The sequence below is a fragment of the Bipolaris sorokiniana genome (assembly GCF_000338995.1).
Source record: "Bipolaris sorokiniana ND90Pr unplaced genomic scaffold COCSAscaffold_3, whole genome shotgun sequence".
NCBI lineage: Eukaryota > Fungi > Ascomycota > Dothideomycetes > Pleosporales > Pleosporaceae > Bipolaris > Bipolaris sorokiniana.
The window spans coordinates 922,385-933,298 of NW_006911897.1; the positions used below are offsets into that span (position 1 = coordinate 922,385).

Genomic DNA, 10,914 nt, shown 5'->3' on the forward strand with positions numbered 1-10,914 from the left:
GACAAGAGAACACTCCCCGCAGCGCACGACTATTCCAGCGACCTACATACACCTCCGGGCTTAACGCGGCTGTCTTTGTCTGACAGATGCAAGATGCGGCCGCGCCATGCCCAACTACTCCATAGACTGACTATACATGTACGGCGAGCATCAACACTGGGGCCGACCCATGACAACAAGCGAGGGCTTGCTCCACCCATTGGGCAGCACACTGCAACGCTTGTAAGACTCGCTCCCATGGACTTGCCCTCGTAGACTGTGCCAAGCGCGCATCCTGACAATCACATGCAAACGGGAGGGGCGCACGTGAAGAGCTATGCAGGTGCGGTCCTGTATGGAATGCCGTCTGTCATGTACGCAATCCATCTACAGACTCTCTTTGGATCTTCCGTCCACCCTGCATGGACAGGGAAGCCATGGCTACAGCGGCACATAGCGTCAGGCTACTGTCATCTACCACCGACCATCAACACCAGCATTGCCAAAGTGTACAAGGTTTGGCTTGACTGCCCACCCTCCACTCGGGTCTCATGAGACGGTAGTAATGCTGCTTGGGTTGCAATGCTGCACACGAGTAGGAGCTATCGCCGATACGCTTCGTGCGAGCGCCATTGCGGCTTCGTGGATTGGAGACTGCTGGGCAATCACCGATTAGCACACCTTGTTCTCAAAGCATCTCCAGCCACACACACACACACACAAGATACAGCCAATCGCTTCAGACTTTGCCTTTGAGCTTCATACTCAACCAAGAAATCGCTTGCGCGATAGTGTACATCTGGCTGAGACTCAGACTACCAGAAGTGGTCCACAAGGACCCTCATCCCCAGCCATGGCGTGATAAAATTAGCGATGCACACATACAAAAAATCAAGCAGAGACGGCCGCAAACAGCTGCCGTCTCAACGCGTCAGGCGCGTGATAAAAAAATGTCCCTGCTTTCAGGTCATCACCGCATCATGGAAGCCGCGAAAAGCGGCCCTCGTGATGATGGTTTTAGAAGAGGATGGCTCGTTCTGGGCCAGTTATCCGAGTTGCCAGCTGAGTAGAGAGTGTCGAGCTGGCAGTTGTTACGAGTCAAAGGCCGGTGTTGAAGAAGAAGAGAAGAGGGCCGGGTCGCGCGCGAGCAAAGAAGAGATTGTAGGGCTTGGCGCATGACTAAGCCGGTATCCCTGCCGCGCAAGGCGCGCGCCTGAGCTGCAAGTGTGCCAACCTCTCAAACGTTTTCTCAGTACGCTCCACTATTCGGCATTGCATACCACACATCCCACCACCCTCAACGATCCCACGCACTCCGTCTTCTCCACATTCTTCTGTACCATCACATCATCCATACGCCCGCACAGCCTTCGCCCGCACCACGACCAAAACCATCGCAAATCACACCCCGCCCGCTTCACACGCACATTGGCCCTCGGCCCTCTAGCTCGCATACAACTTGCTTTCACACGACCACGCCCAAGCCGCTTTTGGATAGCCCGCTGTTCTTCTTCTTCCTCTTCTTCTTTTGTATTATTTACCCACTTGCCACTGCTGCCAATGGACAACAGGGAGAACCTCTGGACTCGGCGCTCCAAGTATGCTCGCATGCACCCCCGCACCTTCGCTTCACACCTACTGACCCGCGTTCAATAGCACCAGCAAGCTCTCCCTCTCCATGTCGCATTCCGAAAATAACGATAAATCCGAACCACACCAGCGCACCGTTTCCGCAACCAAACGCTTTGGGGGCGACTCTTCCCACGGCGGCCGAAATCCTTTCAACGCCATTCCCCCATTGACACCCGGCGGACTTGCGTCACCCACCACTGGAGGCTCGTCTGCTTTTGGGCTCGGCTCAGGCGCATTCGCCTCCTTTGGCTCCGCGGCCAAGACTCCCAAGACGCCAGGAACAGCCTTTGACTTCAAAGCCGCAGCCATGTCGTCCACAGCGCCCACAACCCCTTCTGAAAAGAAGGACAAGCCCGTGAGCAAGGTGGTCAACAGCATACGAAAAGAGTCTATAGCCACGGCGCCAATACAAGAAAACGCTGCGAGCCCATCCGCACCGCCAGACTTCAACGCGCCGTGGCCGCTCAAGTACACCTGGGCGGTATGGTACCGCCCGCCCACGGCCAAGAATGTCGACTATGAAAAGTCGATTGTACCGCTCTGCAGATTCAGTACGGCCCAAGAGTTTTGGAGAGTCTTCTCACACCTCAAGCGGCCTTCGAGTCTGCCCTCCGTGTCCGACTATCATGTTTTCAAGCAAGGCATACGACCGGTATGGGAGGATGACGAGAACAAACGAGGTGGCAAATGGATCATGCGCCTGAAAAAGGGCGTTGCGGACCGTTACTGGGAAGACCTCTTACTTGCGCTCGTTGGGGATCAATTTATGGAGGCTGGCGATGAATTCTGCGGCTTTGTTCTGAGTGTCCGAAGCGGCGAGGACGTCTTCAGCATCTGGACAAAGAGTGACGGAGTAAAGAACGTCAAGATTCGGGATACGATTAGGCGGGTCCTCAAGTTGCCAGAGGGCACTAACATTGTTTGGCGAAGTCACGATGATAGCATTGCTCAGCGCTCAGCCATCGACCAGGCCCGCCATGAAAAGAATCTCATGGAGAAGCGGAGGGTGACATCTACCGAAGAGAAACCAGTGGCCGGTTCTTAGATCGTTTTCAGGCCATCGAGCGATTGACTTGTTCTGAGGCTCGGCATCAGGGTCACACGCTCGTTGCGTTGTTTCCGCAGGCGCAGGCACAAGCGCAGGCGCACCTGCGTTATCAGACCCACAAAGGATTCTATGTACCACCAGCGGGGGCCACTGACAGAAATGTCATGCCCTAGTCGAGCGCATGGAATTTACTGTGGGCTCTACTTGCATGTAAGGCAAATGAACCGTTGGACCAGTCCTTTTCTGGTCCGGTCATTGCAGACCATGCCCACCACTATACACAGCGTTGCATCGCAGCTGGTGTTGTGCGATTTCGGTCAGCTTCCTCTGAAGCTAGCATCCACACAGATGCATGTCACATAGACCTGTGACTATGAATGATAATACTATGTACACCTATGCGCACATGACTAGTGCGCTTCGTTGCCTCGATTCAATCCTATGCTATACGTGATGCTCTACATAGTGTATATGAACTCCAATGAGCGTGAAGAAAAGATACTAGCACAAGGATCTTGTTTAATTGCAGAAGCCACCCGTCCTTGTAGTCGAAGCAGGCTTGTCCAGACGAGGCGCACGGACGTCATCGCGAACTCACCTGCTGGCGCAACTTCACCTCCACATGCCCCACGGCGCGCGTTTGCGCTTTGTGCCTTTTCTTCGCGCATTTTGAGGATTAGCGTCCGCATCCAAGAATGCAACCTCTGGTCACTTTGCCACCGCAATGCTATACTAATGTTGTCTAACCTCATCAACGGCATAATAGCTGTTGCCGGAGGCCACTCAACGACAGACGTACGCGCACTTTTCTTTGATCGCCTTCCGAGTGCCTTGACTTGGGCCCTGCCACTTCACTTTGCACATGTGACGAAATACTGCTGCTCCTCCCAGCTAACACCATGCTGCTACAGGCGAACGATGCCCCCGCCCTCTCGCCGACTCTCGACCTGCCTCCACTTTCCTTGTCTAGGGACTCACCACCCGCCTCAAGATCTACCCCCACTGTCATAGACCTCTCTTCGCCCACAAAGCCCCCAAGAAAATCCCAGCGCGACGAGCAACGGTCTGGGAAATCTCTCTCACGGTCATCAAAACGTGCTATAAGCGAGGACGAGAGGCGCCTGGTTGGTGATTACGAGTAAATTACCACGACGACTGTGAATAGTAAGAGGGAGAATGCTAATAGTCGACCAGAGTTCCAGCAGATGCGGTTTCTATCCCCGACCCGTCGACCTGGATGCCGGAGTCGCGAATCATGCACAACAAGGTATGTCTCTAAGCATCTATGATTATGGACCTACACACTGACATCTTGAAGCCGGGTGCGAACAAGGGATACAGGCCAGTCGATACACTCAACGGCGTAGCTCGCGCAGTAAATCGGAAGCCTACAACGTACGGGAAACATGCTCGTCCCCGTGCCGTGTTGATAGGCCAGTCGCCAGGTCCGGGTCAGACAGCCTACTCCGAATTCCAACGAAGCAAGGCACCTAGCACACCAAGTCGACATGGATTGTCACGAGGCGAAGAGGACCAATGGTCTGGTGGGCCTGCATCCGCAAAGCGCAGGAAGACTGAGCATGTTATAGCCCTAGACGATGAGGAAGACGATGAAGCCATGGTGGTAACACGCCCTGGAACGTCTACCCCTCGCAGGCTATCTGATGAAAGGCCTGTCTCGGCCATGTCATCGCAATCACGCCTTAGTGTTGGGAGTGGGAGTACCGGAGCTGAATTCAAGATACATCGAGCCACAAACGAGTTCCGAGAAGTCGATGGTCTCATTAATCCTTCTGCAAAGAAGCCCAGACAAGCAATTTGCAACAAGCGCCAAGCTCGCCGGAATAACTCCCCTGTCCGCCGTGGCACCCTTTCTGAGGAAGCCCACCAGTTCATTTTACGGGATTTTAAGCAAGGCGAGCCTCCCCATAAATCTGTAGAGCGACCAGTCACTTCTGAACATTTCCCTGAGGCTCGAATCAACGAATCGACTACAGAGCAGCCAAGTACCAGCCGCTCCGTCACTAGCAACAGCGCCAATCTCCGTACTCAACATCGGCCAGTGCCTAAGCAATTGAATCAAATAGAAGATAGCGACAGCGCCGATGAGCTTGCCATTTCACCCGTCGCTACCAGGAAGCAGGCACTGTCACCATCAAAAGTAAAGAAGGCCGTGCAAAGTGGTGCCAAACGAAATGGACAAAGTAAAATCAGTAGTAGTTCTTGGCAATTGTCATTTGCAAGATCATATGGCTTTGAGGGGGCCGGCTCCAAAATGGAGGATGGGCATGCTACTCTGGTTCTTCGAAGCGACCCGAAAGGCTTGCGCGTCCAGAAGTACAACACAGAGGGCTATGAGACAGTAATCTTAATCCATTCTCAACAAGTCAATAAGGTCCATGCAGACGAGACAAGCCGTGTTCGTCTAGAGGGACCCAGAAATGCAGATGGCAATAGTCCCATATTTGATCTTGAGTTTCTCAACTCAAATGACTTTTTAGCATTCTGCAATTCACACGCAGCGTCTCTGACAACGAGCGGCAAGATTCTTTCGAAAGAAAAGTAAGAGTGAACACGGAGCGACCATCAACCACCTACTAACGTTGTTGCAGTGAACACATGCGCCGACTGTTTACCACTCCTCTACGAGCAAGGAATGATAAAGTAGCGATGTCTGAAGTCTCAGATAACGCCGTAAAAGACTCCAAGAGTCATAATACACATTCCGAGCAGGCGGAGAAGCCACTTGGGGTTCGAGAGCGGCGCCACGAAAGGGGTGTCGAGAACAGATCCACCGTTAATACTACGACAACAGCCACAGCATTGACCCGTTCATCACGCTCACGACCATTGACGTCCACACATCTTGCAAGGGATAGTCCTGGTATTGTTGAGGTGCCAAAATACTCTATCGACAAAGGACTAGGACGACCCTGGTCCAAGTAAGTACCGGAACTCCATGGCTTGATTTCGCTAATCATACAAAGGTCCCTCGAGTATGGGGAAGGTCGTCAGCGTGCTATAGTGCATTTTGATGACTTGCCTCGCCTGGACGAAGAGGAGTACTTGAACGACAGTCTGATAAACTTTTACATGATGTGCGTGGATTGAAATCCCAGCTTATGCAACTGCTAACACCAAAAAGCTATCTCTTCAAAAAGCTTAATGTTCCTGCTGAGAAGGTCTATTTCTTCAATACCTACTTCTTCACCAGACTCACAGAAAATGCTGGCCGCAAGTCGATGGACTACAAAGCTGTTGAGCGCTGGACGTCTAAGATTGACATCTTCACCTACGACTATATTGTTGTACCCATCAATGAATCGCAGTATGTCAAACTCGTCGACTTTGTAGAATTTACTGACCTCTCATAGGTCTCATTGGTACTTGGCAATTATTTGCAATGTCTCAAACATCCGGCGCAAACCTGTGCTCGAAGATTTTGATGACCCACATCTTCGTATACAAGAAACACCCGAATTACCTGCCATATCAGCTACAGCAAGCGGCGGGGAAGAGCACAGGAAGTTTCAATCGGCGTCAAATCCAAACTCACCCATGAAAGTCGAAGAAGTGCACAGCCAACAAGATGAAGATCCCAACCTCTTCAATGAGGCGACAATATCTCTAGTTGACCGCGATGACCCTGGATCAGGAGTTCGATCCCGAACCGGGGTTGACGAATCCAATGCAGTCACTCTGGAATCGGAAACTGAACATATGGAGACGCCGCAGACCGCTAGTGATGTAGAAGTCACATCCCGAGGGAAGCTGGTGCAATCAAGTCTATCGTTTGCCAAGAACAAGAACAAACGCAAGGTTGTCCCTAAAAGAGATCCTACTCAACCAGTAGTTGTTGTTCTCGATTCTCTTGGGGGAATTGCCCGCAGTGGGGCAGTTCGCACCCTCAAAGACTGGATAGCAGAAGAAGGCAAAAGCAAGCGAGGTATGGAAGCAGTCATCAAAGAGAACGGCTACTACCCAAAAGGCACCCAGATCCCCATGCAGAACAACTGGACTGATTGTGGTGTTTATCTACTTGGCTACGTCGAAAAGTTTTTCCAGAATCCGGATGAGTTCATGCACAAGCTACTGACGGGATCTATGTCGGCCGAAAAAGACTGGCCAGAGCTCAACCCTTCAATTATGAGGCATAAGATGCGAGAAATCATATTCGAATGCCACAAGCAACAAGGGGAGGCAAGGGCGGCACAGAAAAAGGCAAAGAGGGAGTCGATCCAGTCGATCCAGAAAACCTCTTGTACAAAATCGCCGGGTTCAAGGACGGAGGCCAAAAGTGATAAGTATGCTACCGATGGAGATGACCTACCGCAAACTGAACCGTCTGCTACTTTATCTCTTCCGAGACTCGGTTCGCCGCTTGAACCTAACAAGGACAGCTCAGCCTCAGTCAAGCACTCGTCGCAGGGAGGTGCGGCTAAAGACCCAGACTCACCCTCAACAACCAAGTCTCCTGCCAAACCAGGGTTGGCTAACCATTTCAACGTGTCACCGAGACGCCGTAGTCCGGAGATCCGCATAAACAGCAGGACTATTCAGGCACATAAGTCAGCCGACGACACGCATAGCAGTCCCGACAGACTAACTAGCCAGACTGGACATATTGATCAAAAGGACCAAGAATCTCGCTCGTTCAGCCTTAGCAAGCGTCAAAGACAGGACAACCACGATCATCCGACGGGCTCGCCAAATGCCAAAAGACCACAGATGGATCCATCATTGAGGAGAAAGAGGGATGGAAATTCTGGAACCAAGGCCCAGTCCCCACGTAGCCGTGAAGGTAGCGCACCGGATGTTCCTATTGAAATTAAGGATTCGCAAGAGGCGAAGGTTGCGGGCCCTGGGCTGCGTCATCCTTTGCAGCCTCGTGCCGACACACGTCACATGTCATCATTGCAACCACCGAGACCGATACAGATACTTCAGTCCTCACCTTCCTTTGAGGAAATTCCCCGGCCACCACCGCGCAGCAAGATTATCGAGCCCGGGAGGAAGGGCGCATCAACTGGTGGCCAGGTCGATGACGACTACGAGAGAGACCATGCTCGTCGATCAAGAGCACCAGACCCAAGCCAGCCCAGCCAAAACTTGCAACGCAGCGAAGAGGAGACTGAGGACCCTGTGGAAGCAATTTCACAATCCACCGACCAAATGCAGCTTGATGGGACTCAAGATAGTAGTATAGTGCGAGAAACACCTGAACCAGCGAGGAGTCCCATCACCACATAAGACAAGACAATCTAGGTCGTTTGGCCAATCATTTAGCGGAACGATACCAGTACGGCTTTCTGGCACCTCTGTAACATTTCTTCCCATCCAGCTTTGTGTCTTGTTCTTTCTAGCATTTTTTCTTTTCTATTTCTTAGCATGGCGATGGCGTTGCTTGCTACAGATAACAAAAGCCGATGGGGGGACCTAGTGTTCTGCACTTTTACTTTCCTTTTCTACTACATATTTGCCAGTTCCTAGTTCGATCGACAGACGATGCCACGAGAGGGGGCGGCGTATTCTGGCAATGCAATGCAATGGATTGCAAAGAGAAAACGAAAAAAAGCTCGATCCATGGACGAGGGAACTGAGGGAGCGATATGCTGAGATATAACTAATAACGGATTCTGTTCTCTATTCACACTGCACTCTCGAGTATCTTGCTGCTTGTCCTGCTTTCTTGATTCAACTGGCGTGTTATATCACCGTTTGCGCCGCGGCCACCAGTTGGATCGCCCTGTGCTGCTGCCACTGCATTGTCGACATCTAAGCATTTGTTAACATCCCTTAGTCATCACTACCAACGGGATGGAATCTCACCTTCAAGTTCCACCCCACCAACCCACCTCCCCATCTTCTCCCTCACGAACTCTGCAAAATCCCACTCGTCATCTTCCAGTCTGTGCTCGCCTGCAACCCAAATATACGTTTCTGCCTCTACTTCATCGCCCTCGACGTTATCCTCCTCTTTTTGCGCTAAATCGCCCATGCCCTCCTCTTCCCCCTTACCTCCTTGTACTTTTTGACTGGGGAGGAGAACTCTGACTCTGACCTTCCTCCGCACATACTCACTCCCCTCAAACACATCTAGGCGCCAGATATCACCGTCTGTGAGACCTTGGACTAGAGTGCCGCGTACACTTGCTGTCTCTGAGGGTGAGGAAACAGGTACAACGCCCGGATAGTCCGCACCCTTCACTTTTCGGCGCTGGTGCGCGTGCAGGATAGCTGGGCGGATGTGCAGCAAAGATGCGTGGGCGGGGGTCGGGGGAGTGGGTGAACCCCAGATTACGCGGTGCAGGACGGGAGGGGCCATTAGGGTGCCGTAGAAGAAGGCTGTGTGGGACATTTTTTTCTTTCTTTTTTTTGTTTTTCTAAAAAATCTAGGTATGCAGGTTGGAATTGGTATGGAGGGGAGAAAGAGAGACAGGTTGTGTACGTGGGGTGGTCGGGTTTGTTTTCTCGTATTTGGAGGATGGAGGAAGAGGGGAATTGGGGTATATGGGGATATGAGGCGGATTAGGGCGCGATAAGATACGAGGGAGTTATCGGGTTATCGCGCTGCGCGTGTTCAGCCCTATGGGGATGGGCAGGGGACCGGAGTTTAGGTGGTCCGCGGGACTATGCTAGTTACATAGTGCATTCCTCCCTTTTTCTCTCTTTCCTCTATTATCCCGGACGGTTGGCCTTGTTTTTTTTTTCGCAACAACTGTTGTAACGCCACACGGTTTACGACGGTCACGTGCTTGTTATTGTTATTGTTTTTGTTTTCTAAGCGATCCTGTTTGGAGAATTTTCTTTAAAACGACGGAGGAAAAGAAAGACAGCCGTAAAGAAAGTGTGGGTACGATACAAACAAGGGGAGGGATTCCGACACCCTCCACAACCGTTCCGAACAATACCGCGTCGTCCTCCGCCCGCGCACCCCCGACCGACCGCCTCGACGAACGACCACACAATCATGTTCTTCATCAGCGCAATAGTAAAGAACATAGCGCCCATCTTGTACGCCGCCCGCACCCTTCTGCTCTCCACCTCCATAATCTAACGCTTCCGTGCTTTTCCCCCCGTTCCAGCATAGCAACCAGCCCGATAACCAGCTATGGCGACCAAATCTACTCGATGCACCGCGCACGCAGCTCCGCCGGCTTCTCCCTCGACATCCCCCTCATCATGCTCGTCGCCAGCATCCTTAAAGTCTACTACTGGTTCGGCGCCCACTTTAGCACCTCGCTGCTCATACAAGCCATCCTCATGATATGCGTCCACCTCCTCTTACTCCACGTCGCGCTCACGAATCGGCCGCCACCCTCGCACTTGCCGTTCCAGCACAACGACGTGTCGAGTCGCCCCTACGACTTTTGGCAGTGGAGGGCGCCCCGCCCGTATTGGGCGTTTATCACGTATTTTGCGGGGAGTCTGCTTGTGTTGCACTTGCTTATGAGTTCAACGGCCGTGTTTGGGCCGTATACGGACTTGCTGGGCGGTATTGCGTTGACGATTGAGGCGACGCTGCCGCTACCCCAGATTCTGGCGAATTGGCAGCGGCGCGGGTGTAAAGGGTTCCGCCCGAGTGTTATTGTGAATTGGGTGATTGGTGATACGTTTAAGATGTGGTTCTTTTTTGCGAGTAGCAGCGGAGAGGTGCCCTGGGCGTTCAAGGCGTGTGGCATCTTTCAGGCGTGCTGCGATTTGGGGCTTGCGGCGCAGTATTTGGTTTGGGGGGATGGACCGGCTGGGGTTGAGGGGCTGGGGAGGGAGAAGGAGCTGAGGAGTCCGGTTCCGGGGGATGTGGATTGGAATGTGGAGAAGTTGGGACAGGCGAGTGTGACGGGGGGTATTGAGATGAGTGATGCACAGGCGTGGGAGAGACCTAGGGCTGGATAGGGGACGGGAGCATTGGAATACGATTGGAGGGGATGAAGGGGCTTGAGACGAATGAAATACACATGGACATCAGGCATGTCGAGCAACGTTGGATTTGAATTACGAGGTTAGAATTGATCGTACACTGTGAATAATGTAGAGTTAGATAGCAAGACATTGTCAGTAGAAAGTACAACTACTCTTTTATATGTCTATAGTGACTGACTGACTGAACAAGCACATCAAGAACGACCCTTTATCAAGAGCTAAGCACCAACTGTCCTTGAATCCCCTAGTCTCTAGTCGTGCAATCCTCCTCCGCCTTCATCTCACACTTCCTAACCTCGAACCCACCGCCGACGCACCATCTAGCGGTGCTA

General features: G+C 52.2%; 4 protein-coding genes across 4 annotated transcripts; 3 read left to right on the forward strand and 1 right to left on the reverse strand.

The window, feature by feature from the left end:
- Window positions 1-1,236: 1,236 nt before the first annotated feature.
- On the forward strand, window positions 1,237-3,091 carry COCSADRAFT_34069 (uncharacterized protein). Its single transcript, XM_007698342.1, has 2 exons — window positions 1,237-1,577; window positions 1,636-3,091. Exons 1-2 carry the CDS (start codon window positions 1,540-1,542, stop codon window positions 2,654-2,656), a joined length of 1,059 nt encoding a protein of 352 aa, XP_007696532.1. The 5' UTR covers window positions 1,237-1,539; the 3' UTR covers window positions 2,657-3,091.
- Window positions 3,092-3,394: 303 nt separating this feature from the next.
- COCSADRAFT_168441 (uncharacterized protein) lies at window positions 3,395-7,909 on the forward strand (the record flags this gene model as incomplete). The annotated part of the gene is made up of 8 exons (XM_007698739.1): window positions 3,395-3,454; window positions 3,571-3,797; window positions 3,854-3,926; window positions 3,978-5,221; window positions 5,272-5,601; window positions 5,647-5,757; window positions 5,805-5,987; window positions 6,034-7,909. 8 exons carry the CDS (start codon window positions 3,395-3,397, stop codon window positions 7,907-7,909), a joined length of 4,104 nt encoding a protein of 1,367 aa, XP_007696929.1.
- A 373-nt stretch (window positions 7,910-8,282) lies between these two features.
- Window positions 8,283-9,360, reverse strand: COCSADRAFT_287430 (uncharacterized protein). Its single transcript, XM_007698740.1, has 2 exons — window positions 8,489-9,360; window positions 8,283-8,434 (listed from the first exon to the last, which is right to left on the reverse strand). Exons 1-2 carry the CDS (start codon window positions 9,015-9,017, stop codon window positions 8,307-8,309), a joined length of 657 nt encoding a protein of 218 aa, XP_007696930.1. The 5' UTR covers window positions 9,018-9,360; the 3' UTR covers window positions 8,283-8,306.
- On the forward strand, window positions 9,354-10,728 carry COCSADRAFT_34071 (uncharacterized protein). Its single transcript, XM_007698343.1, has 2 exons — window positions 9,354-9,673; window positions 9,745-10,728. Exons 1-2 carry the CDS (start codon window positions 9,630-9,632, stop codon window positions 10,553-10,555), a joined length of 855 nt encoding a protein of 284 aa, XP_007696533.1. The 5' UTR covers window positions 9,354-9,629; the 3' UTR covers window positions 10,556-10,728.
- Window positions 10,729-10,914: the final 186 nt, after the last annotated feature.